Source organism: Lutra lutra, chromosome 1, assembly GCF_902655055.1.
Source record: "Lutra lutra chromosome 1, mLutLut1.2, whole genome shotgun sequence".
NCBI classification, from domain to species: domain Eukaryota; kingdom Metazoa; phylum Chordata; class Mammalia; order Carnivora; family Mustelidae; genus Lutra; species Lutra lutra.
In genome coordinates, this window is record NC_062278.1 from 130,913,419 (window position 1) to 130,941,387 (window position 27,969).

Genomic DNA, 27,969 nt, shown 5'->3' on the forward strand with positions numbered 1-27,969 from the left:
AGGTTCTGGTCCCTCAGACCCCACTTGTGCACTCCCACCCCGATCCAGAGTTCATCTGGGGGCTCTGGGAGGGTCAGGGGAACGGGGGAGCTGGGAGGTACACATGGGGAATAGGGACTGCTAGATGGGGCCGGTGTGGTGGCAGCTGCATTTCCTGAGGTTTCCCTGCACTGGGCACTGAGCAAAGAGCCTCTGGCAACTCAAGATTCTGGGGCCCAGTCACTGCAGCCCTGTGAGCAAGTGCTCTCCTCGCCCCACCCGACAGATGCAGGCACTGGGGCTGAGTGTGTGCCGTGGCTTGTCCCGGCTATGTTGGGCCGTCTGCCTCCCAACTCTGCGTCTATCTCATTGAGTTCTGAGGCACAAGGCTACGTGGCCTCTGCTCATCCATGGTCCACGGGTAGATGAGTCTTAGGTGTGCGGGTGGAGAAGCAGCCCCGGGCCCCGTAGCTCCTGTCTTAGGAGGATCACAGGAGCCAGAGCCCCGCAGTGGCCTTGACTTCCAAACAAGGTCAGCTCTCTGTGACGTCCTGCAACAGGGATTTCACACTGTCCCTCAGTGACCGCATATCAGAGTTAGAGGAAGATGGGGTGGCCCCAGAGATTGGGAGTGGGAGGTCAGAGGGCATGGTCAGCTGGGAGTCACTGGAAACCAGGGAGGAAGAGGCAGAGGAGAGCCCCCTCTGTTGTGGCTGCAACGCTGGTCATTCCATGTGAAGCGATGGGTCTCCCTGGCCTGGCTTCTCTCTTCTCTTTCCACAAGGCCCACTCTTTTGGGGTGGAGGCATGGCCTCTCCCTCCCAGAGCAGAATTCCATCTTCCCTTAGTGAAAATTCAGGTTGATGTAGTAATTTAAAGCCTGGCCTCCACCAGGCCAGCTTCTAAGAGCCATAAAAAAAAGGTGGGGGGGGGTGCTTCTAGCTGGCCCCTTTCTATTTCCCCATCCCCAATCCTGCTCCCACCTAGAAATGCTCCTTTGCCCTTTACTCCTTCACTCTCAGTGGCCTACACAGCAGTGCCCTCAGGAGCCCCTGCCCTGGGCCAGATCCCCCTCGAGGTCCTAGGAGTGGGGGCATCTCTGCCTAGCCATGGTTCTAGATGAGGAAGCTTACAGCTAAAGCCTGATTGCCCCATTGAGGCTGGCCACAGCCACACATACAGGGCAGCCAGCGTCCGAGCCTAGGTCTGGCTGATGGCCCCCATGCTAAGGCCTCCCTCTGAACCCCAACACACTGCTTCTACCAGTCCTCCTCACTCCTTTGTCCACAGCCCTGCTCTGCCCCAAATCCTCTCCTGCAAACACATGGCCAGAATCTCTGTACGCACCCCCCAACTTGGGTTGTCTCTGCACCTGGGACATGCAGGTACTTGCGCAGCTGCAGCCCTATGGCCCATCAGTCACTCCTGCTGGCCTCAAGCCCTCTCCTCTGAGCTCCCTCCCAGAGCCACTGCTTCCTGTCTATGTTTGTGTGTTTTAGTGTGTGTGTATGTGTGTGTGTGTACACGTGTGTCTCTGTCTGTGCATCTGTGTCTCGGCTTCCTGGTGATGCCTCCACATAGGCTGTGCTCCTGCCACTCGGCCAGCTCCTGCACAACGTGGATCACAGCACAGGGACCTGGCACCCCTCCACGGACTGCCCCTCCTTGGGCTGGCCTATGACTTTAATAATGCCCCTGGCACACATCGTCCTCACTCATGGAGGGGAGACAGAATCTCTGACATTTGGGTCACTGAAGTCCTATCCCTAGCAGGTGTCACTAATCAACCACAGTCGTCTTTCCAGCTGAGTCCAGGTTCTGACTCTTCTCAACACCGTGTTCTAAGCACACTGCTACTCAGTATCATATTAGAATCAAGCTGCTGCCCAGTCTCAGAGCTTTCCAGGCTGATGAGTGAGTGAAGGGGAGAGGAGGGCTGGGTACAAAGGGCCAGCAGCAGGATGAGGAGCTTGGCTGATGGGAGAAGACACAGGCATCTTGCCCAGTGAAGTGGCTGCTTCTCCTGCCCACTGCTAAAGGCCAGGCCAGAGCAGACAAAATCAGAGGGCGCCCTCAAGGCCCCATCCTTAATGCCTGGGGCCCCCTGGATTGGGGACACTGATGGGCATGGATGTGTTACAATGGAGCTTGGGTTGTAGAGGGGCTGAGAGGCTGAGGCATGGACTATAGAGGCCCTCCTCTCCTCAGCTAGAACAGCTTCACGTATATCTATAAAATGATATATTATATTGTGTCATATCATATTATATTACATTGTACCATATAGCATAATATATGTTTGTTATGTTATGTTTATGTTATGCTATGTTATGTTATATTACGTTAAAACTGTTTTTGCAAAGGGACTCCACTGCTGAAGAAAAGTTTGGAGACCAAGGACTTAAGCCAGCCTCAGCTGTAACAGCTGTGGAGGTCCTACTTCCCGCTGAGAAATGAGCACATGCCCTGGGAGTGCTGGAAGGGCCAGTCCAGATGGGTAGGGCCTGGGTGCCCCAGGTCTTCCTCCCGCTTTGGGGCACTCTGCCATCCCTCACCCAGACCTTTTAAAGTCAGCTTCAGTTAGCTTAGCTGGTATAGTCTGACACAATCATGTCTTTAAAAGATGATAGAGAAATAAGAACATGGGGAGATAAAATCTAAGAAGCTTAAGAATAATGCTTTGCTTCCAGGAATGCATTTCAGAATCTCCTAGAATGATATCTGGCCTGAGGCTGGAGCAACCCCCTGGATCAGGCTGGGTTACTCCCCTCCCCCCTCACACCTTCACTCCCCCTTTCTGTGTGTTTTATAAACAATCTTACTCTTGGTGACAAAGGAGGGGTCTTCTGGGCAACTGTGTCCTCTTGAAAAAGCCTATCATTTGTTCATTCATTCACTTATTCAACAAATATTTCAAAAGCCTCAACTATATGTCAAACACTGCTCTAGGCACAGGGAGGCAGCAATGAACAGACAGAACTCTCTGCTCATATATCATTCTAGTGATAAATGTAACATTTGTTTATAGAAATAAATAAAGCTTGGTAGATCAGACTACAACAAGTGCCATGAAGAAAAATAAAGTCGTGGAGGGCAATGGTGGCTATATTTGAAATAACTATTGAAATTATAAAAATATTTAAATAGAACTTAAATTATAAGTGATATTTAATTATTATAAAGATAAGTTATACTTACCTCTTTTTTATTGAGATATAATTGACATTCAATATGGTATTAGTTTCAGGTATACAACATAACGATTGGACCTTTGTATATATTGCAAAATAATCTCCACAATGAGTCTAGTTAACATCCAGGACCTCTCATAGTTACAACTTTTTTTTCTTCTGATGAGAATTTTTAAGATCTACTCTCTTGGCCACTTTCAAATAAAGAGGACATGTTATTAACTGTCGTCACCATGCTTGACATCACATCCCAGTACTTACTTCTTTTATAACTGGGATTTTGTACCTTTTGAGGACCTTCACCCATTTCATTCACCGCCACCCCCTCATTTTTCAGAGAAGCCCTTCATGAAAAGTTTCCATCTGAGCATAGCTCTAAAGTAGGTTCGATGTCCAGGAGCCCTGTGGACAAGTAAGAGAAAGGGGCAGCAAGTACAAAGGCCCTGAGGAGGGTGCATGTGTGCAGCTAGGAGAGCAGCTGGAGGCAGAGAGCAGCTGGGGTGGCGTGAAGGGGAGGGATGGAGGAGAGCAGATCAGAGCCTTCATGGGGAAGGGGAACTGGCTCTGTAGGGCTGTGGAGGCTCTGGGGCAGATTTTGCCTTTACTGTTTGGGGTTTGAACAGAGGGAAAGTGGCATGAGGTGTCAGTAGGACCACTGTGGCTGCTGGGTGGAGAATAGGCTGCAGGGAGGCAAGAGTGGAGGCAGGGGGCCCAGGGAGGAGGCCGCTGTGAGAAGTTCAGGGAGGAGACGGCAATGGCTCAGACCAGGAGGTAGTGAGAGAGGTGGAGAGAAGCAGCTTCCAGGTGGTCACTGAAGGTCCTTCAGTGGGCTAGCTGACGGTGGCATGTGGCTGATGAAAGAGCCGTCAGCGATGACGCTCAGGTGTTTTGTTGAGCCATTGGTAGGATGCAGGTGCCGTTTACGGAGATGAAGAGGACTGGGGTGGGAGCCCAGGTTTTCAGGTAGGTGAGGAGGCATGAGGTTTGGGTGTGCTAAGCCTATGAGAATTAGGAGCACACACAGAACATGGAAAGCCATGGGACCAGAAGAGCTCACCAAGATAAGAGCGGAGGTTCAGGGCCTGAGTTGGGAGAGCTGAGAGTTCAGGGAGGCAAGGAGAGACCAGCCAAGGAAAGGGAGAAGGAACCACCAGGGGAAGAAAACTAGAAGGTGGTGTCTGGGAAACTCAGTGAAGGAAATGTTTCAGGAAGGAATGGTTCCCTGAATCACATGGTGCTGAGAGATCAAGTAAGAAAACTGAGATGTGGCCAGTTGGTGATCTTGGTAAGAGCCACATACCAAGACTCTGGCTCCTATTTCCTGAGACAGGGGCACCTGCTTTTCCAGCCAGAAGGAGACCGTGGTGTGAATGGGGCAGGGCTGTGGGTACTGACATTCAGGGCTCCTCCAGTCCAGAGGAGCTTACGTTCTGGGCCAGACGATCATCTCTTTGGACAGAGTTGTAGTCAGAAGATCTGCCCACACTCGGTTTTATCATTTAAGACTTTGCTCCTTAAGCCGAGCCTTCACTTCCCTTCCCTGGCTTAGGTGGGGCTCAGAGACCACACATTCCAGGGAGCACCAAGAACGTGGAGTTACTGATGTTTAGAGCTGGGAAGGAGCTTGGGGTGTCTTAGTCCTCCTCCCTCACTGACAGGAGTGGAAGTAAGCCCAAGGAGGGCCAGGGCCAGGTCAGTAGCAGAGCTGTGGGGCAGAAACCCACTTCTCCAAGAGGCAGTAGACCAGTCCAGTTAAGACTGGCTGCTTTAAACTTGGGCAGTCCCTAACCTCATAGCCAGGGCAAGTTACCCACTATTCTGAGTCCCACTGTTGTCACAAAAAGAGAGTTGTTGCATGAGGAAATGAGATAGTACACGTTGCTTGGTGGTTTTTCTGATTACTCAGCCAGTGTTCCTAGGGCATTTAGTCAGTGTATACTATTCCTAGGAGCCCTCTGGAACTGGAAGCTTCCTGGGACTTTGCCCCAAGAGGTTTGGGCCTAAGATGGTTGAAATTTAGGCTATGAGGTTTTCATGGTCCTTAGGTACTTTCCTTTGTCTAGTCCAAGAGGCTGAGGCTGGGAAGGGATTCTGACAATAGGGGAGAGCTGAATCAGCATCTCCTGGGCCCACTGTGGGGCTCTCTGAGTGAGGCTGACACAAGGTGGCCTCTTGCATCCCTGTTTTTCCTGGGCCAGGTACAATCAAGTCTTCTCTGTGTGTGAGTAGGCACGAAGGCTCAGGCCTCACTCGGCCCCTCTGCTCTCTCTGCAGATCAGCAACGCCATCCTCATCATCTTCGTCAGCTACTTTGGCAGCCGGGTGCACCGTCCACGGCTGATCGGCATTGGGGGTCTCCTCCTAGCTTTGGGTGCTTTCGTCCTCACCCTCCCACACTTCCTCTCAGAGCCCTACCAGTACACCATGGCCAGCGTTGGTGAGTGGGCCCCAACCCCTGCTTCAAGGGAATGAGGAAGGAGTGGGCATCTCGCCAAAGTTGGTGGGGATGCTTCTGGGGTAGTGGGTACCACTCTAGAGCCATGCTGTCCTCTCCCACCAGAAAGAGTCCTTGGCTTTTATTGTTTTGCTTCTCCCCAAAGCACACCTGAAAGTGAAAACGTACAGAATTATGCAGAGCTTTGGAGCAGTCCTGACTTGCTGAGGTCACAGCGTACAGCAGGTGGCTTGCCTCCCCCGTGATTCCTCATACTTCCCTCTGCTTCCTGCAAGGAATGATCCGGTGCACGCAAGTGGTGATGCTTTCGAGCAGTGCCTGTGATGGGCTTGGCAAAGGGTCAAAGCTTTGCCCACGATGAGATCTGTGGATTTTCTGCATGTTCAATCATGTGTTTAGTACTTCCTGAAATTTGTATGTTTGTCCGTCATTCTTTAGGTTACAATACACTTAAACTGTGATCTCATTTGATTCTCCTGGACACCTGCGAAGGGGAGAGAAAAGGTCTACGATGAGAACTTGGCACTCAAAGTTGTTCAGTAACTTTCCCAAGGGCACCAGTCAGTTAGGGAGAGACAGACCCAGGTCTCCCGATTCTTAGACAAGTAGCCCCTTCTGTCTCTGATTTCTGATCAGAGAGTTTCTGATTCTTAGTGATATGCCCTGTGGTAGGGAGACATGTATGAGGATTTTACCTAGGTAATAAACAAGGAATTAAGTAACATGAAATTGCCTGGTAAGGGTTCCCTTTTCTTTGAAAAAATATTTTATGTTTTAATATGAAAAAATCAAAATATAGCCAAGTAAAGAAAATAATACAACAAACACTTAAACATACTGATCATTAAGATTTATCAGTTTTCCTTCAAATGCCTCTTTTCTTCTTTCCACTTTTTTCTTTTAACAGCTTTATTGAGATGTAATTCACACACCATACAGCTCACCCATTTAAGGTATACAGCCCAGGGTTTTGGTATATTATGGATTTGGGGTGTGTGTGTGTGTCTGTGTCTGTGTTTTCAAGTAGGCTTCACACCATAGGGCTTGAACTCATGACCCTGAGATCAAGACCTAAACGGAGATTAAGAGTCAGAGGCTTAACCAACTAAGTCACCCAGGAGCCCCTCTCATGTTATTTTTTAATTGTGCTAAAGTATATATAGTATATATAAAGCATAAATGTTGGGACACCTGGGTGGCTCAGTCAGTTAAGCATCTGCCTTTGGTTCAGGTCATGATCCTAGAGTCTTGGGAATAAGCCCATGTTGGGCTCACTGCTCAGTGAGGAGTCCACTTCTGCCTCTACTCTTTCTCCCGACTCATGCTCTCTCTCTCTGTCTGAAATAAGTAAAATCTTAAAAAGAAAACATAAAAATGGCCATCTTAACTAGGAAGCATAAATTCAGAGGCATTAATTATATTCACAATACTTTGCAACTATCACCGCTATTTCCAATTTTTTTTCTTCAATTCCAAACAGATATTGTACCCATTAAGCAGTAACTCTCCACTCCTCTCTCTCCCCAGCATCTGGTTATTTCTAATTTGCTTTCTGTGAGTTTGCCCATTCTAGATATTTCATGTAAGTGGAATCATACAATATATGTCCTTTTGTACCTAGCTTATTCCATTTTGCATCATGTTTTCAAAGTTCATCCGTATTGTAACATGTATCAAGAACTTCATTTCTTTGTGGCTGAATAATATGCCATTGTATGGCTACAGCACATTTTATGTACCTGGTACCTGTCCATGGACACTTAGGCTGCCAGACACCTCTTTTTTAAAAAAGAACTGAGACAAGGGCATTATGCTGAGCAGAACAAGTCAGTCAGAGAAAGATATATACTATATGATTTCACTCATATGTGGAATTTAAGAAACAAAACAGGTGAACATAGGGGAAGAGAAGGGAAAATAAAATAAGATAAAAACAGAGAAGGAGGCAAACCTTAAGAGACTCTTAACTCTAGGAAGCAAACTGCAGGTTGCTGGAGGTGAGATGGGTAGGGGATGGAGTAACTGGGTGATGCGTATTAAGGTGGGCGTGTGATGTGACAAGCATGGGGTGTTATATGCAACTGATGAACCATTAAACTCTACCCTTGAAAATAATAATACACTGTATGTTAACTAAATTGAATTTAAGTTAAAAAAAATTTTTTTAATTAAAAAAAAAAGAAAGAAAGAAGACATTAACTCCCTCTTGGCTCCTCAATTCCTCCTCTACAGGAGGTGGCCACTCACCAGCAGTTGGTATGCTTAAGCTCACTGCATATCAGTATACTTTTCTTCCTTCTAGTGTTATGTCTTATTTCTTTTTTTTTTTTAAGATTTTATTTATTTATTTGACAGGAAGAGAGATCACAAGTAGGCAGAGAGGCAGGCAGAGAGAGGGGGGGGGGAAACAGACTCCCTGCTGAGCAGAGAGCCCGATGCAGGACTCGATCCCAGGACCCTGAGATCATGACCCAAGCCGAAGGCAGAGGCTTAACCCACTGAGCCACCCAGGCACCCCTATGTCTTATTTCTTCAGCCTTATCTTTTTTTCTTCTACAGGTTTGGAAGTTATACATTATTAGTTATCCTTATGTTGAAATATTTAAAAACTATTAGAGAGTAAGATTGAGTTTTTTGGGGCATGACACACTGTTCTATAAATTTGAACACATTTATAGATTTGGGTAGCCACCACAATCAGAAAACAGAACAGTTCCATCGCTCCAACACATCCATCATGCTATTCCTGCATGGTCACACTCTCCCCAAGCACCTTAACCACTAGCCCATTTCCATCACTATGGTTTTGTAGCTTTGAGAATGACATAGAAATGGCAACATCAGGCAGGTAACATCTTGAGACTGGGTTCTTTCCTGGGCCATAGGCCTTTGAAATTCACTGAAGTTGGTGCATGTATCAGTAGTTCATTCATTTTTATTGCCGAAGAGTATTCTGTTGTATGGATATACCACAGTTCACCTTTTCATCCATTGAAAGACTTTTGAATTGTTATCAGTTTGTACCAAGCACAAGTAGAGCTGCTATAAATATTTGTGTCTGGGGATGTCTTTTATAAATATAAGTTTATGATGTTGAACATCTTTTCATGTGTTTATTTGTCATGCATGTGTTCTCTTTGGGAAGGTGTCTGTTCAAGCCTTCTGTCCATTTTGTAATTGGATTATCTGTTTTCTTGCTCAATTTCAGTGTTCTTTATAAATTCTGGATACAAATTCTTTATTGGGTAGAAGATTTGCAAATATTTTCTCCCAGGTCTTAGCTTATCTTTTACATTCTTTTAAAACTGTCATTTGCAAAGCAAAAGTTTTTCATTTTGATGAAATACAACTTATAATTCTTTTTTCTTTAATAGATCATGCTTTTGGTACACATTTAAGAACTCTTTGATTAGTTCCAGGTCAGGAAGATTTTCTCCTATACATGTTTTTTTTTTCCTTAAGTTTTATAGCTTCCCACTTACATTTAGATCTATGATTAATTTGAGTTAATTTTCTATAAGATTCTTTTTCTTCTTATTGCATATGGATGTTAAATTGTTTTAGCATCATTCACCAAAAAGATTAACTTTTGGGGTACTTGGGTGGCTCAGTCAGTTAAGCGTCTGCCTTTAGCTTAGGTCATGATCCCAGGGTCCTGGGATCAAGCCCTGCATTGGGCTCCCTACTCAGGCAGGAGCCTGCTTCTCCCTTGCCTGGTATCCCCTCTGCTTATGCTCTCTCTCTCAAATAAATAAATCAAATCTAAAAAAAAAAAAGACTACCTTTTCTCCACTTAATATTTTTACATCATTATTAAAAATCAATTGATTATACTCGTGTGGGTCTTTTTCTAGACTTTCTGTTCTTTTCCATTAGTCTCTGTATCTGTTCTTTCCCACTCTCACACTGTCATGATTACTGCAACTTCGTAGTTGAGACTTAAAATTGGGTACTATGGTTCCTCCAACTTTCTTCTTCTTTTTCAAAATTGTTTTATCTATTCTTATTCATTTGCTTCCCCATAAAAACTTTATCATCAGCTTGTCTCTATCTTTAAAAATGCTTCTGGAATTTTTATTTAGAATTGCATTAAATTCATAGATCAATTTGGAGATACTGGACATGTTTATGGAATCTGCCAGTCCATGAACACAGTATGCCTCACCCTTGCCCTTACATTTTAACACTGACCTATGACTTCACAATCCCTAAAGCTGATGAATGTCTTTATTCTCCAACAGAACAAAGTAAGGGTGCTGAGATGTATTACTACTCACTGTCCTCTTCCATCTTCCACGTTTTATTGACCCGTACTTCCGTTCTGCCTGTCTTTAACCTCCCCCTAGTACCCATTATTATTATAGTCACTGTTAATTATAAATAAATCGGCACTTACATGTATTTACCCACAAGTGTACTGGTTTATTTGCTCACAATTGCTTCTGGCATTTCACCTACCCTTGTTGATTTAATTTCCTTTCTCCTGAAATATATTCATTAGCATTACTTGCAGGTGGGCCCATGAATGAGAAAATCTCTAAGTCTGTCTGAAAATGTCAGTTTTATCCTTGTCCTTGCATTATGGTTTGGCTGCAAGCAGGGTTTTAAATTCATAGTTATTTCCTCTCAGTGATTTGAAGGTAACATGCCTCTGTCTTCTGGCTCTTCTTATTGGTATTAGGAGTTCTCCTTCAGTCTCAACATCATCCTTTCTGGGAATTCCATTTTTTCTCTCCAGTTGACTTTGATTGTCTCTCTTCTTTGTGGTCTTGCATGTCTACCATATGGTGTCTCAGTATAGGTTAATTTTTACTTACCTGTTTAGAAGTTCAAAGTGCTATTATTTCTTTTGAAAATTAAGGTTTTCCTTTGGTTCTGAAAAACTCTCAGCCAAAAATGTTCCTGATATTGCATAACCCTATTTTCTCCATTCTTTCCTCTAAAAATCCATATATTGTATTAGATATAAAAATATAGAAAATATATGTAAACGTATATAATTTATAGCATATTATATATAATACATTAATGCATATGTTACAAAATGTGTTATACATAATATGTTTTGATGTCTGGCCTCCTGGTCTCTTGTCTTTCATAGTTTTGAGTGCTTAATTCATCTAAGTTGCCTCCTGGGTGATTTCCTCATGTACGTCTTCTTGCTCACTTAGTCTCCCTCCAGCTCTCTTAATCTGATTCAGCTCATACTCTACATTGTACATTTTAATGGCTCTATATATTTTGTTAATTTCTAAAGTTATGTTAGTTTTTCAAATATCTCTGCCCTATTTTATGATTTTTTATATTGTCTTATGATTCCCGTTTTTCCTCTGGTCTCTTCAATTATTTTAAACGTATTTATTTTATATAGTCTTTTTCAGTTGGCTCCCCTTAGCTAAAGTTTTGGGAATACGAATCCTCCCGTGTTTTGTGTTTGCTTGCTCTTATTCATGGTGGATTATTTCCCATATGTTTTATAATGTTTGGCTGTGGGATCATTTGCAGTGGGATTTTTTTCCCGTGTAGAAATTTTGTGTGGTCTGTGTTGGGGAAATAGCCTTACAAAGTGGTTTTGCATTTACATTCACTCAGAACCCCAGGAACAATGCTGCTTTGGAGCTAATTTTATGATAGTTTATTGGCTTGGGATAAACTTGTACATGTTTTGAAGGATGTAAGAAGTGGCAGTGGTTTTGTGATGGCAGCAGTGGTAGGCACAGTCCACAAATGCTCATCTTTGGCCCACTGTATTGGAGCTAAAGATGTCTGAGGATAAATGAGCCACCAAAGGATATGTTAAGGGAATAACTGATTCGGATTCCTCTTTACCTATTTACTTAAATGTCAGGCTTGGATTTTTTGTATGGTTTTTGTTTTTGGTTTTTTTGGTCATATCTAGAGGTCAGGTTCAAGAGTTGAATCACTTAGAATGATAAAAAGGATTCCCTTTTTTTTTCAGACTTTATTTATTTATTTGAGAGAGAAAGAATATACACATGAGCTGGGGTGTAGGCAGAGGGAGAAAGAGAAGCAGACTCCCTATTGAGTGAGGAGCCCCGCATGGGACTTGATCCCATGTGACCCCAAGATCACGACCTGAGCCAAAGGCAGATGCTCAACCAACTAAACCACCCAGGTGCCCCAAAGGGATTCCTTTATGGGTTGTGAGACTTCTATTATGGAGGCTGGAATGGAAAAAGAATGGAGCCAGAGTAGCGGTGTCTAATGATGAAATATCTGTTGGGTTCTGATCATGGGAATCTTTTCCCTACTACCATGTAAATCACCAGTGAACTCATCTTTTCTCATGAATGTCTTGTGGCCTTGTATCTATTTGGACTATGTAGAGACTGAATCCTTCAAGTAGGTCCAGGAGGAAGATAGACCCAAATCTAGGTGTCCTGCCATGCTCTTTTCCCTCCTCAGTCTAGACAAGGGATTTGAGGCCAGCTCTGAAGGAGAGTCGGACATTGCTGGCTACCATCCCAGACAGCCCTGTGCCAAGCTCCCTGTAGACCCCTTCCTCAGCACCATGAGGACTGGGTTAATGAAACCAGCAAGGAGCCTGGGGCACCCGGGCCAAGCTGAGGGAAGGGCATCCTGCCAGGCATCACACACTGTGGGTTGGTGGATTGGCTGCCCATAGCGTGAGCCACATACCAACAGAATTTGCTCCGCACAGAGCAGCCACCACAGAGGGTGGTCAGAGATGGGCGGGCCTCTAAAAGCAATCACTCCGCTCCTTTTTAGGGATAGTCCATTGGCCGGAGTTCAGCCCACCATGATCCTCCCTGCTGGGAGGGAAACACTCTGCCATTCCCTCCTTGACCTCAGTTCTCTTAACCAAACTCCACAGAGAGGGAACTGAAGGGGACGGGAACAGGGACCACAGCTGGCCTCTCAGCCTGCAGGGAGGAACCCCAGACCAGGAAAATTAACTTTTTTAGTGTTGTTGCTCATTTCATCTGTGTAAATTCTGTTTGGACAATCAGGCACAGCAGTCTCCCTTACTCTGGCCAGGGTCAGAGCCGCAACTGGAAGTGCTTAGGGCCGAGCCACCTTCAGGGCATCTTCCTGGGGTCAGGAGGTGGGATGAGGAGGACTTCGGCCCAGGAGCCACATCAGTGGCATCTATCTGGGCCTGTGCGCTGGGTACCAGTGCAGCATGGGCATGTGCTATGCTAACATGTGCGAATGAAAATAGCCAGAAATCTCATTTCATGGGAAAAGTTTGAAAAGCAACTCCTATTTCAAATGTATTCCTACGGGAACTTTAGGTTTGAATTATGCAAGGCAATCAGGAACAAATGCATTTTATTAAATGTACCACCCTGAGTGGTGTTCTGGAGTCAGGCAGTCCTTGGGAATGGAGACTCCCTCCCTCGGGCCACCTCCTCCACAGCCGAGACTCAGTTCCTCCCCATAGGAAACAGACACTTGCCCACAGGGCTATAAGTGGTGGGAGGATGCTTGCTCAGAATTTAGCCTGTTAAATGTTGGTGTTTATAACCTATGGTAGTAGAATGACGAATCTGGGTGGCTCAGTCGGTTAAGTGTCTGACTTCGGTTCAGGTCATAACGTTGGAGTCCTGGGATGGAGCCTGTTCATTCCTCTGCCCCTCCCCCAGCTCATGTTCGATCACTCTCTTTCTCTCTCTCTCTGTCTCTCAAAAAAATAAGTAAAATCTTTGAACAAAAATGATCGGCAGTAATGGGGACAAGATATGTGTTATGCTGGATAAACTGGGGTCCCAAATGAAGAAGCATCCTGCTTCCAGTAGCAAGCTGAGTCTCACAGCTCATGGCTGATGGGCCGGGCATCCTGTGCCATCTGAAGGCAGCTTCTCCCCCATCCTCACTGTAGGTCTTCTGCTCTGGCCTGGAGCAGGGATCTTCCCTCAACATAGTGCCAGCTGCACTCTCCCTATGTGAGCCCTCAGTGAGTCTCTAAGTTGAAGCTTGGGCTGCTTATTCTGTTCTATTCCCAGACCCTCAGTTGGAGCAGCCTGGTATGATGGGTAGAGCACGGACTTCAACATTCAAACGTAGCTCAGCCATTTACTTGCCAAGATTCCTTAAGCAAGCTCCTACTTTACCTTTCTGAACCTCAGTTTCCTTATCTGTAAAATGGTACCCATAAAACCTTCACTTTCAAGGTGTTCTGAGGGCAAAATTAACACAAAATAGTACAGGTAAAGTGCCCATGTTGGCTGTCCAGCAAATTTTTCTTTGCCTGCCCTTATTGTGACATTTGAAATCTGTTACGCGTAAGTAATGACCCCCAGGCCTATTATATCTTGATTGCTGATTTCCTCCCCTGGAGCAAAGCTACTCCAGAAATGAACATGGGAAATGAAGAGTAACTATGTATTTTAGGAAGAAAAATAAAAAGGGACTGAACATTGTGGGAATCACGGAAACCTTTAACAACTAATTGCTAATTTTAAAAAAGGCCAGGCAGACATTTATGAATGTTTAGATTTTCTAAATGTCAGAGGGGTCCGGAAATGTGCCCTGGCGCCTTTAGAAAAAAAAGACTAGTTACCCAGCCAAGCCTCCAAGACCACTTCTGGAAGGCACAGAGAGGTTTTGGTGGATGGGAAATAGGCCAAGGTGACACCAATTCCCTTAGGAAATAAAAGAAGGGTCTTCGGAAACCAGTGTCTGGAAGGACTAGGTGTAACCTGTGAAAGGTCCCAAGGAACATCCAGAGGGAAGTCAACTACTACGCAGACAATGGATACACACAGGCAGGGAGCTTCCTGTACGATAAGAGGTGGGGGTTGGATTGCATTTTTGAAGCAGGCAAGAGAAGAAAGGGAAGAGTCACTCTCCAGTCCTTTATTCATAAACGTGCCAGCTCATCCCTGCTCATTCATCCCATGGGTGTCCCTGGGAAGGAGGGTGGTGAGGAGGCATAAGGAGAGGAAGCCTCAGGCTCCTGAGTGACGGTTTCTTCCTCGGTGGACAGCACACAGGGCCTAGAATCAGCTCCCCAACCCCCAGAGCAGAGCCCGCCCCGCTGAAAGGTGGGAGCCACTCAGGGTCCTCCCGCTGAGGGAACTGCTCTTGGCAGACAAGCTCAGGGCTGTTCGGTGGTGAACGCCCAGCTGGAGTGAGATGGCTATGCTCAGAAGGTATCCGGGGTTGGCGTGGGGGTTGGGAGTGTGAGTGTGTCTATGGGGTAATTGTGTATAGGTGTGTGTGTGAGGGAAGGTATACTGGTGTGGACGGGAAGTGGTTGTACATGGAGGTGGGAAGGGTGGAAGTGTGCAAGGGAAGAAATGTGGGGGAGGCGTGTGGAGGGTTGAGATGGAGGTGGATGTGAGAGGGAAAAGTGTGTATGGCGAGAGTTGGTGAGGGTGTGGATGTGGGGGTATATATGGGGGCAGAGGGGAAAGTGTGTATGTTGGGAAGTTGAGTAGGTGGGCAGTTGGGGTGGAAGTTTTCAATCTGGCTAGTTGGATCTATTTAACCTGAAAAGGAAGAGAAAATAACAAGGTGGGGGTCACAAAACACATGGGGGTGATTAAATCAACTGAGAAAAAAATAGCCCTAAACAGATGAGCAAAACCTAATGAAATTTGATGTGCAACATTTTTAATGCATACTGTAGGAAAGAATAGAAACCTATGGGGAGAAATGATAGAAAACACTAGGCTGTAGTGTTGAACATTAGGGGAAGGCCGGGGAAGGAGCTGGGGCTCCTCAGGTGAACTGGTCGTTTCCATGGCAATAGGACTGTGGTCTCTCTAAAGGCCCCAGCAGCTGATCTGAGAGTAGTTGACTGTCAGGCTCTGTTAGCATCTGTTTTGCGGGATCCCTTGGCCAGCCTGGAAACGAGAACCCCTTGTTCTCCCAAGTCTCCAGCTGAGGTCTGAGTAGGGACCTGAGTGTGGCTCCCCCTCCCAGCCAGGCCCCCAAGGCTGGTTTAGTCATTTCCCCTGTTCAGGAGTGAGGCTGGGGTGTCAGCCCTGCTTGGCTCCAGGTTGGGGGGGTGGGCAGCCCTAGGCAGCAAGCTGCACCCTGCAAGTTGTATCCTGCACCCCGCTGCCCTGGGGAGAGTCTCTCCTCCAGTGCCCCCCCCCCCCCCCCCCCCCGCTGATTGTATGCCTTGGGTGTGGTGGGAGGTTGCAGGGGGTTAGTTCCCGTGGGAGAGTCAGCACACAGGGTGGAAAAGAAAATATGGTTACTATTCCAGTGGCTTTGGGCGCCCCAGAAAAACCGTTAGGGAGTGAGGACTAGCCCTACAGAAACAGAGTGTGGGCCCCTCTCCCGCTGGGGATTAGGATTTTTTTTTTTTAAGATTTTTATTTATTTATTTGACAGAGAGAGATCACAAGTAGATGGAGAGGCAGGCAGAGAGAGAGAGAGAGGGGGAAGCAGGCTCCCTGCTGAGCAGAGAGCCCAATGCGGGCCTCGATCCCAGGACCCTGAGATCATGACCTGAGCCGAAGGCAGCGGCTTAACCCACTGAGCCACCCAGGCGCCCTGGGGATTAGGATTTGAAGAAATCCTTGATCTCTCACTCAGGAGGCCTGAGGCTCCCTGAGGCTCCCTGGAGGACACAGGAAGGAACATTCTGCCCTTCTTGCCACACCTTGTAGAGCAGAACCATTGGCTGTGCCCAGACACCTCCTGTGGCCCAAAGGTTTGAAATGGGAACCACCAGACATATCTGGGTAGTGTTTTACCCACCAGGAGGCAGGAAACCAGCAAGAGACAAGGACAAAAGCACTCTTCAGGATTCACAGCTTGAATTGGCCACCGTCAGAAAGGATGTGAGGCTCAGATCTAAAGGGGAAAAAACAGCAAAGAGAAGCCAGAACCACCCTGATGGTTCTCCTTTGGGAGGTGATGAGGTCATGAGGGTTGTGCCCTCATGAATGACATCAGAGCCCTCATAAGAGGTCAGAGAGCTCTCTCACTCTCTTTCTGCCTTGTGAGGACACAATAAGAAGGCTCTCAGCAGAACCTATCTGTGCCAGCTCCCTGATCTCAGACTTCCAATTTCCAGAACTGTGAGAAATAATTTTCTCTTGTTTCTAAACCACCCCAGTCTAGGATACTTGGGTATAGCAGCCCAGACTGATTCCATTCGCTTCATTCTCCTTGACTGGAGCCCCTCCTTATAGCCTCAAGCCTAATTTTAAGTTTTCAGGTTTTTGACTGTCTTTTTTTCCTCCTTTTTAAAAATTAACTATAATGTATTATTTGTTTCAGGGGTACAAGTCAGTGAGTCCTCAGTCTTAGGTAATACCCAGTGCTTGTTACACACATACCCTCCCCAGTGTCCATCCCCCCGTTACCCCATCCCACCACCCATGTCCCCTTCAGCAGCCCTCAGTTTATTTCCTGTGATTAAGAGTCTTTTATGGCCTGTCTTATTAACTCTTCTTCCCAGTTTGTGTCATTTGTGTCATTCACAAATTTGTCAGCTGCTCCTGCTTTCACCCAAGCCTGTGACAACAGTGTTGAGTGGTGTGCAGTCAGGGTCATCTCCCGGGTCACACGGGCCCTTGATGCCAGCCCTGGGCGCTTTAAGCCGGTTCTCCCCAGAGGACTCTGCAGCCACGTGTCCACATCTTGTCTACCAGGCTATCATGACAGACTTTGTCAAAAGGCTTCCTCCAGTCAAGTAACACCATGTTACAACTTCCTGCTGGCCTGCGAGCCCTACTAACAAAGGAAATGAGGTTGGTTTGGCATGAATGGCTCTTTATGAACTCATATTGGCTCAGCTAAGCACTTTTTTTTTTTTTTCCAAAGAGCTCCTCATCAGACTGTTGAATCAATCTGTGAAGAGTAAGTCCTGCTTCACTCCCACTTGGGGGTGAATATTAAGTTCGCATCTCTTCCAACATTAAAATTAAATGGCTTTCAGCCACCATCCTTCTCACTCAGGTAGAGCTTCCACCCCTACTATCCACTAAGAAATAGTTTGATGATGAACCAGGCCAGGTGATTCCTTTTTCCTTGACCTGGTGGTGATTCCTTGGGGTGCACGGCCAAGGGTGTGGGTGCGGAAAGCCCCTCACCGGCAGGGTAACATCCAGCCTTGTTTTTATCATGTGCAGGGGACTGGCCCTCTCATGTCTGGCTCATTGGTCACAGGCCTCCTTATACAAGTAGGCGTTTTCCCTGGGGTCCCCACTAGTGGTGGGGTTTCAGTGTGTGATGGAGTGACCAGCCTCAACCTCAGAACTAGTCTTGCAAACTCAGAGAATAGAACCCAGGAAAGCTCTCTTCCACTCCCTGAGCTCACTCTTTTCTTTCAAAAATATGAACCCTTCCAGGCAGCTCCTTTATTACAATCCATCCTCTGCTGGTGATCAGCACTGATCTTACTTGTCTCTAGTTTCTAGACCCAGCCCCCAGGTTCTTAGAAACCTGGGCTTTATCGCCTGTCTCCATGGTTCCACTATCCCCTCTCTTCATTTAAATTTCTCAAAGTTTCTGGTCTCTGGATGAAAATTTATATTATCTGATCACTATGCCCCAGATTATAATATACCCATGATTTTTAATCCTAGTAAGAATATTGCAAGGTAGGTATTATGATATCTGTTTTGGAGATGAAGACATTGAGGTTCTGAGAGGCCCCCAACCAGTGAGTGGTAGAATGAGATTTGAACTTGATTTGTCTGGTTTCAAACTGTGAATCGCTTTCACTACCTTATGATGTGTCTCAGGCTGTCAAACCTAACTCTGTTGGTTTCTGCTGGTGCAGAAGGAGGAGAACAGTTTCCTAGTGTTCCAGAATGAAACTTAGAATGCATGCCCATAGAAATTATTTTGTAAGTGGAGACTTGGTCTAGTTGGAAGAGACCACATATTATTATCGAGGCATTAGGGAATAACAAGGCTTTGTGAACTGCCCTGGGAACCCAATTACTTCTGATGTGTGAACAACCCACTTTGCAAACCACTTTGAGACCTCAAATCATGTCTGAGTTTGGGACAGTCTGTTCCAGGCCTGCTAGTGGGTGTTGCCAGAGTTTTCGGGAAGAACTGTTGAGTAGCTGAATTTAGGAAACAGGTCCTTCAGAGTGGAACATTCTGAATGAGGTTCCAGGGGTTTGCTGATAGCCTAAGGGCTTGGCACCTTGAACATGTTTCCAGAAGACTCTCCAGAAGAACCCCCTGGCCTTTTCCTATTCTCTTATGGATTGCTTCTGAGGCTTGGATTTTGCTTCACTTGACCCTACTCATCTGCAAACCATGCCCCCTTCTGAACAGGGAGGTATGTGTGGCTTTCAAGGAACATGACTTGAAGGAGAACTCACTGCTGCCCTTCTGTTCCCTAGAAGAACTCTCTTTCCTCTACCAGAATGATGAGCATGACTAGTCAAAGGAAAGCCCATTTGCCATGGACTTCCTATGTTGCTTGTTCCTTCTAGGGTCCTCTCTCAGACCCAGTTTCAGATCTCTGTGCAGAGACCTCCTATACCCTTGGCAGCCCCCCAGCTGGCCTCAGCCTGGCTGCCCCTGGAATGTAAGTCTTGAACAATGGAATGGCTAGACTTTGGTCTGCCCAGATTTGCCCTGTCTCTGTAGATCCCACTCTGGGGAAATAGACCTTCCTGCCACAGAGTCTCCTATCTTTCCAAACCCACTGAGGGGTCCAGAAATTAGAACTGAAACTGATTTTAAATTGTGGAATGAGTCAGAGGGTTGACTCACGTGCAGCTGGGGTGGTGCTGGGGTAGCTGGAGGAGGAGAGAGGTCCCAGCCTGTTTCTAGTTAGCATTTCACAGCCCTGTGAAAACTGGCACAGCCAGACTTCTGGTGTCTTGTGGGAAAAGAATGTGCTCTGATGAACTTGAGCCTTCCAGAAGTCAACCTCAGGGAAGATGAGAAACAGACTGACATCCCTCTGATGAACAGACTCCCCTCCCTTCCATTCTCAGGGCTCTCCAAGATGGAGGAAAGGGACCTTGGGTGGGCAGGCAGCCTTTGGAGTCTGTGGTGGCTGGAATAGGCAGGCATTTCTCTGACCTCACCACAGGATTTGACATGGTGGGAAGGTCAGAACTAGCAATATCAGAAGAGGAGGGTGATATGCTTCTGTAAGTCAATGGAGAGTATCTAGGTACAGGGCCTTTGCTGGAATGCTTGAAAACTGGGGGGAAGTGGCTCTGTTCCCTTCACATGGGCCTGAGCTCCTAAAGGAAGCTGAGAAATCCACTCCAGGGAGGAGAGGGTGGAGTGGACCAAAGAAAGTTGAATCCCCCCACCCATCACCAGTTTTGCTAAGGTCTTCCAACACAAGGTCTTTTCCTCCCCTTTCTTCTAGCCCTTGGGCTCACCAATCCCTGTCCCCTAGATTTTTAAGAGAAGAGCCTAAGGGTCTAAATTCTAGACAACTCCACTCTCACCAGAGGAAGCCGGCCGTAGCCCCCCACTGCCAGAGTCCCAGGCATGAGTTCTTGGGAAGCCCACACTGTGCCTATATCTGGTATAAACACCTGTGCTCACATCAAGGCAGGGAGCGGCAGGTCCTAGCCACCACCGCCCTCTGCTCTTCCTGGCTCTGGGGCTCCCTGCCCCCAGGACAGCCAGCTGCAGCTTCCCTGTGGGCAGCGCTCCTGGGGAACGAAGCCTGCTCTTCTGCAGGTGAATTTTGCATGAGTCACGGACTGGGCCAGGGTGGACATGGCCCCATTCAGGGCTGGCATAAGGAAAAGACAGTTGATTAGGAGATCATGAATCAATTCAGAATGTGGAAGAGCCAAAGAGGAACTCCACACACTTGGGAGTTGGGGCCAATGGCCTATATTTTAAAGTACACGTTTTAATAAAGGCAGTTCCTGACACGGAGTGTGACATTCTAAAAGATAATGACAGCCCACGACCCCCAGAAGGTTTTGCCTCCTGGACGTTTCATCAGATGGAATTTCCTGAGGATTTCTGTGGTGCTGGCATACGCTGCATTGTGCCATGCAAAGGCTGAATAAGCCAGTCGACATTTTTATGATCTTCAGTGACCATACATGTCCCACAGAAAATAATGTTGCCCTTCAAGCCGGCAACAGTGTTCTCATAAGTGTGCGTATAGTAAAATAGTAAGAATCAGAGAGATCGTGGACTAGAACTCTTAAAAGAAAACACTTATTTTCCAGGCCTTCATTTGTTACACGCTCCCGCAGCCAGCCTGGCCTTGTCTCACACGCACGCCTCTGGGCTGTGCATCCGGTCTGCACATCTGCAGAGCCGGCCAGCCCTCGCTGTCCTGCATGCAATGCACGGCCTCACCTATTTTCCCACCAAAATAGCTCTTTTTGGGGTCAATTCCACTCCCTACATATGGGCCTTGTAAACGGGTCTAATGCCTCCAATGTGTTCGTTGCACCGCTCCCATCAGGATCTTGACCCTTCTGTGACACACAGACCCTTGACCCTTCTTGACACAGTCCGTGCCCTTTCCCAGCACCCACAAGCCGTCCAGGAGCGGCCGTGACTCACTCGCTTCTACTTGAGGGCAGCTCGTACCGAGCTGCATTTTGTGCATGGAGCGTGTCACCCACATCTCTGAGCCCCTCCACATTGCTGTTCCCCAGTCCTCCTGAAGCTGATCTTCATCTACTCCCATTGCTTCTTCTTAGCTCAGGGCCACTTTCTCCAGGAATCTTGTCCTACACCCTCTCCCAGTGACACTGGGTTTGCGCTTCTCCCACCTACTCCCTGTCCTCTGCCGACTCAGTGTGGAGCAGGCTACATCATTATTTATTGTGGTAATATATATGTATATATAACATAACATTTGCCATTCTAACTCTTTTGAAGTGTAGAGTTCAATGACATTAACACATTCACACTATTGTACAACCACTTGTACACTATTGTACAACCATCAACACCACCTATCTCCAGAACTTTTCATCTTTCCCAACTGAAACTGTACCACTAACTCCCCATTCCCCCGCCCGCCCAGCCCCTGATAACCACCAATCTACTTTCTGTCTCTAGGAATTTGCCTATTTGCGTTTCTTTGTGTGAGTAGAATCTGCGATGTTTGTACTTTTATGTCTGGCTTATTTCAGTTAGCATAGTGTCTTCAGGGTTCTTCCATTTTGTACGGAGCGTGTCAGAATTTCCTTCCTTTTTAAGGCTCAATAGTATTCTATTATATGTATCTATCACATTTTGTTTATCCATTCATTTGTTGATGGACGTTGGATTGTTTCCACCTTTTTGGCTCTTGTGAATAACCCTGCTATGAGCACTGGTGTACAAGTATCTGTTAAGTCCTGCTTTAAATTCTTCTGGGTATATACCCAGAGGTATAAATGCTGAATCATATGGTAGTTGTATTTAAAGTTTTGGGGGGGAACTGCTGTACTGTTTTCCATAGTGGCCGCACCATTTTGCATTCCTTCCAGCGATGTACAAGGGCTCTAACTTTTCCCCCATCTTATATGAACAACCCTTGATGTTTCCTATTTGTTGTTGTTGTTGTTGTTGTTGTTGATAATGACCATCCTGATGGGCGTGAGAGAGTATCTCGATGTGGTTTGGATTGGACCAGGCGACACTGTGGTTGCTTCTTTAGTGAGCTGTGTAGCGAGTGGGCCGAGGTGTTTATAAAGGCAGTACCTGTGCCTGTCTCGGTCACCTCCTTGTCCCCCACCCCAGCAGAGTGCCTGCCCACGGTCACTATTCCCAAATGACTGACCAACTGAGGATAGATGAAATTTGGCTCAGGAATTTTTGTTTTTTAAGATTTTTTTTTTTTTAATTTATTTGTCAGAGAGAGAGGGAGAGAGAGCGAGCACAGGTGGACAGAATGGCAGGCAGAGGCAGAGGGAGAAGCAGGCTCCCCGCCAAGCAAGGAGCCCGATGTGGGACTCGATCCCAGGACGCTGGGATCATGACCTGAGCCGAAGGCAGCTGCTTAACCAACTGAGCCACCCAGGCGTCCCAGGAATTTTTGTTTTTTAAAAGATTTATTTATTTATTTGACAGACAGATCACAAGTAGGCAGAGAGGCAGGCAGAGAGAGAGAGGAGGAGGAGGCAGGCTCCCTGCTGAGCAGAGAGCCCGACGCGGGACTCGATCCCAGGACCCTGAGATCATGACCCGAGCCAAAGGCAGAGGCTTTAACCACTGAGCCACCCAGGCACCCCTGGCTCAGGAATTTTTCCAGGTCTCAGCATTCAAACTTTCCCCCAGTCTGGATGACCCTGACAAGAAGACATCTTGCCCTTCCTTGCTGTTCCTGGGACAGGCCTCCCGTTCAATGGGAGAGCCCCGTATGCCCCAGCAGTTTTCAAATGTGTCCTATGAAACAAACACCAGTGTAGAAGGAGTAAGGGTCGGGCCAGGCTGGACAGAGCGTGCATGCCTGGGGGACAGAGAGAATCCCCTCATCCTGGGGGATGAGGAGGGCAGGCCCGCCCACCCCACCATCCAGGGCAACCTGGGGCAGAGTGGAGCAAGAGGGGCAGATCCAGTCTGCAGCCTTTGAATTTCCTTTCTGTGGGGCTTTGAGGCCCAATAGATCAGGGCTTATACCCTCTCTGGGAGCATCCCAAATGAGAATTAAAGGGGATTTTGTTAGTGTGAAAAGAAAAATAGAGCAAGATCAGGGATGTCAGTGGTGTCCATTGGCTTGGACAAGGTAAGAGAAAAAGGGATTTTATGCAAGGGAGCCCTCGAGAGCTCACGAAGCCTTGGAGAGGTGACAGTGCTGATTGGCTAATATGGGCCAAGTTAAAAACAGCCGCATGGAAGTGACAGTACAGCCAGGCCTGGTGCCCACAGCCACAAACCGCATGGTGCTCCCGGCATGATGGGAATCTCTGGGAGCCTCACAGAAGAGTCTCAGGGTGCAGCTTGGCTCCTGTGGGTGCAGCCTCATCTCCCTGTTTGTAATAGGAGGGCTTGAACTAGACGGTCTCAAGTCCTTTCCAACTCCCCAAGTTGTAGGATCCTTGGTTGCTGCCCACTTTCCGTAAGGACATTAAATGCCAGGCTTATCCAAGAGTCAGGCTCCAAGGGTCCTGACACAGGAGGTCTCAGGTGCACCTCCTGTGCATCCCAGGTGGGGCCGACACTGTCTTCTGTGAGACAGAATGGCCTTTGTCCTGCTAAAGAGAGCCACACCCTGGGAACCCCAAGCCTGAGGCTGAGCACAGGGCGCTTCAGGCCAGCAAGCCTGGGTTTTGATCCTGGATCCCCCTTTTTCAACTGAGTGACCCTTTCCTCCGGGAATGACGGTTTCAGCCTCCATGCTCAGCTCCCCACCTGTACCCATAGAGGACAGCCATGGACAGAATGGATAGCCATGGGCGGAAGATTCCTCTCCCACCCAAGAAGGGCTGCTCCCAGAACAGGAAGGCCACACTCTGACCTCTGTGTCTACAGTCACTTCCCAAAGGCCTGAGAGGAAAGGCAGGTTTGGAAGCCTGCTGGTGGAACCAGAAGACCAAGTGGTGACTAGCACGCCCTCTCATTGCAGGGAACAGCAGCCACTTCCAAGCCGAGCTCTGTCAGAAGCACTGGAAGGACCAGCCCCCCAGCAAGTGCCATAGCACCACCCAGGACTCCCGGAAGGAGACCAGCAGCATGTGGGGTCTCATGGTGGTGGCCCAGCTGCTGGCAGGCATTGGGACGGTGCCCATTCAGCCGTTCGGAATCTCCTATGTGGACGATTTCTCTGAGCCCAACAACTCACCCCTGTACATCTGTGAGTCACAGGCTTGGGGAAGCCTCAGGGAGGGGGCCCATTCTCGAAGTGGCACTTGGTGAGGCCCTAAGGGGCTGAATCAAGGTCAGACCCTCGTTGCCCCACAACACAGCAGAGGAGTGCCGAGGTTTTGGGGGGGGGGGTGGTGCAGACAGATCTGGTTGCAAGGCCAGCTCTGTTACCTATCAACTTTGTGATCCTGGGCAGGTGGCTGGCCCCCAGGGCCCCAGGGTCCTCACCTGCAAAACAGGGCTAATAGTATCTGTGCCCTGGGCAGCCGTGGCATTAAATATGCAATGTATGTAACCCCGTAGCCCCACACCGGGCACCGGGGAGCTCCTTTACCAGCTCCTGGAACTGCTGCTGTCCAATCCTCTAGGCACAGGCTGGGGTACTTGCTTCTTCCCAAACCATCCACTTAGGGACCAGATGGCCTCAAGGAAGGACAAACAAGGCAGATAACAAATGATCATCTATTGCTGCCATCCTTCCCTTAGAACAAACCTCGCTGAGCATTCTCGAGGCCCACGCCTCATACCAGACAGAGCACATGCACTGGCTCAGTAGCCCCACAGCTGCTGCCAGGGCCCCCAGCATTGTATTTGCGGGGAGTTTTGGCCACCAGCATGCCCAGCAGGAATCACTAAATGCTGGGGAGGCTTTCCCTCCTGGCGAGTGGGTCTCTCTGGCAGCTGGCTGCAAGAGAAGCAGCTTTGGTTCTGCACATCTCAGGATCTTGAGTGATCCTGGTCTTGTCTATGGGAAATGCCCTGGGTGTGGACTTGTGAGGGCCAGAGGACAGACAGGGTGACAGCTCAGGAATCCCTCAGCTAGGGGGCGAACCTGGGGCTGACCCACTCCCTCAAGCTCCCTCAGCCTCCTTTTCCTAATCTTCCCTCCAGCCATTTTATTTGCCATCTCTGTATTCGGACCGGCTTTCGGGTACCTGCTGGGCTCCGTCATGCTACAGATCTTCGTGGACTACGGCAGAGTGGACACAGGTGAGTGTGGGCAAGGATGCCCAGTCTACTGCTGGTTCCATGAAACAACCTCCCCAGGCCCCAGCCAGGCAGGGCAGAAAATGAAGCTTTAAATCCACATGCTTGGGCCTCCTCCTGCCCTCACTCAGTCACCCCTGCCGAGCCTCAGACAGCCGGGACCGGGCCTCGTGCTGCCTCTTGCACAGGTCCCTGTCTGTCCTTGGGAAGTCTGGAGCAGGAAACCTTGAGACTTGGGGCAGGGCCTCAGCGGTTGCCACCATAGCTGCCTATTTTGGTGGTGGTATTAAAAATAGTTTTATAGTCCTTGGATTCTAAGATGGTGTTTGATTATTTAAAAAAAAAAGATTTAATAAGAGCTCTTTTGAGGATAAAAAAAAGAGGCACTACATAAAATACAGACATGGAATATGATTCGTATCATGTGGGACTCCATGGGCACTGGCAGTAAATGGGCTGTGTCTAATCCTTCTTCTGCCTCTCACCAGCTGAGTGATCATGAGCAAGTTTCTACATCTTTCTGTGCCTCAGTTTCCTCATCTGTAAAATGGGCCTAATGATAGTACAATAGAATTGTTGTCAGGATTAGAACATGCCTGATCTATATGAAGAGGTTTACAGGAATGAGCTCTTATACTTCACAAAATGGTATGGACGAAATCACTGTGTATCTTAGAATGAGGAGGCCATAGGCTCTATAGGCCAGGTAACTCCTCACGGAGGCAGCCCCCCAGGGAATCCTACAAGAGCTCATGGCCTTTGTAAGCTCTGATGCCAGCCCGCCTCTCAGAGGGCAGGGAGAGCCAGCCTCACAGAGGGGCAGGTGAAGTGCTTTGGAAGCTCCAAGGCAGGAGACAGGGCTCCTGCCTGAGGTGTTCAGGGAGGGCGTCCCAGGCCGCTGACAGCTGCATTGAGCCCCATCGGGGCGGGGGGTGGGGGAGGATTTCTGCCTTCCAGATGGAGAAGAATACTTGGACAAGGCCAAGAGAGGGAACCTGCGTGTAGTGTGAGGGTAATAGAGAAAGCTCCCTCCCACCAGCCGGAAGATGTGGCTAGAAGGCAGGTCTGAGCCAGACTTGCAGGAATGATACTCCCACCAGTTCCTGGCACGCAGATTGGAGCTTTCCCATCACACAAAGAATTTGGACAGGCGTTAGAGCCATCATGCTGCCGGAGTCCAAAACTGCTGCTCCTGGGGGCCGTCAGACCACGATGTCTTCCTTGAGGTGTCCCCTGCCTTTACTTCACATGACAAGGAAAAGCCGGCGGGAGCTTTCTGCCTCAGGGTCAAGCCATCTTTGCCCTTTCAGTGGCACTTTCACTGGCACTTGATTCCTGCCTCTTAGTTGCCCAAAGAGACTCGAAGCTGAGCTCCCAGTACCAGGGAGAGTGCCCAGTGATGCCTGGCATTGTTTGGCTAAGGGCCATTCTGCTACCATCTCCCTCCCTCCACGCCTACATAGTTTCTTTACAGAGAGACACAATGGCAGACTTGCAGCTGCAGGTGGGAGACGTTGCTGGAAGTATCTCCTTTGGAGGCTCAGCAACCCAATCTGATGACGGTTGTTCCCTCAGGCTCCAAAGGACTATGGGGCTTCCTTTCTTAGGGATCAATAAAATTGGGAGGCAGTAGCATTCAGTGGTTAAGAGTGCAGGTTTGGACACCAGGGAGACATGGATTTAAAATTAACCAAGGAGATCATACTTACCAGCCTTGACCTTGGACCAGGGCAAAGCTAACATCTCTGATCCTCAGTTTTCTGACTGGTTGGAGGTGGGTGGATGGAGCCGCCTTCACTATTATTCCTACCAAGGGTTGGGAATAAAATAAAGTGAGTTCAAGTTTCTGATTCCTTCAGCCTGGGGATTCTCTGATTCTGGCTGTCATGCTCTGCAGACCAGCTGGCCTAGAGAGGGAATGTTGTCTTGAATCAGACTCTAGCTCATGTCTTACCTCTTCTGCATCATGGGAAGAAAGTCCTCCTGATCAGAGGCCCTCTTTCCAGCAAAATGAGATCCCACATTCATCCAGAAATCACTTGTTCCTTTTGCTGTCTTTCCAGCTGCCATTAACCTGAGCCCCGGAGACCCCCGGTGGATTGGAGCCTGGTGGCTGGGCCTGCTCATCTCCTCAGGCTCCTTGGTTCTCACCTCTTTCCCCTTTTTTTTCTTTCCTCGAACAATGCTCAGGGAAGGAGAGGTAAGGTTCTGAGAGCCCATGACTCTGCCTATTAGAGTTCAAGAAAGGGAGGTGTGGGAAAAAATGAACTGAGAAGCTTCCGCAAGTGAAGCAAGTTCTGGGTGAAATCTAGAGAAGTTATAAGGTGTAGGACTCCTCAGAGGCTTGGAGAATTAAGAGTGCTGGTCAATTTCCAAGAGATGGTCTCTCACCAGCCTCCCCTTACCGCATCAGCATCTCAGGCATCTGGGGGGTTCCAGGGAACGCAGTTTGGGAAACAACAAGTTCATAGTTAAGAGTCAGGAAAAGCTGAATATATGACTTGGCACAGTTGGCCCATCATGTGTGAACCCACAGGACTGACTCGGAAGGAGACCCTTGGAGCTGAAGAGTGTGAGGGTGGGCTGAGAGCAAGCCAACTGTGAGCAGAGGGACCTTCGGTGTGTCTACCAGCCCTGTCTGCTGGGAAGGAAGTCAGA

At 48.0% G+C, this 27,969-nt stretch overlaps 1 protein-coding gene across 2 annotated transcripts in view; it reads left to right on the forward strand.

Moving 5' to 3' along the window:
• The window catches only part of SLCO2A1 (solute carrier organic anion transporter family member 2A1), an 81,245-nt gene that overhangs the window by 36,690 nt on the left and 16,586 nt on the right, over positions 1-27,969 (forward strand). For both annotated transcript variants that reach the window (XR_007128608.1, XM_047736671.1), the window contains exons 3-6: positions 5,445-5,607; positions 24,086-24,313; positions 25,216-25,314; positions 27,375-27,511. Coding sequence is in view for 1 of the 2 variants with exons in the window: in XM_047736671.1 (XP_047592627.1) it covers positions 5,445-5,607; positions 24,086-24,313; positions 25,216-25,314; positions 27,375-27,511 (627 nt within the window). In the remaining variant the exon portion in view is untranslated. The remainder of the gene's footprint in view (positions 1-5,444; positions 5,608-24,085; positions 24,314-25,215; positions 25,315-27,374; positions 27,512-27,969) is intronic.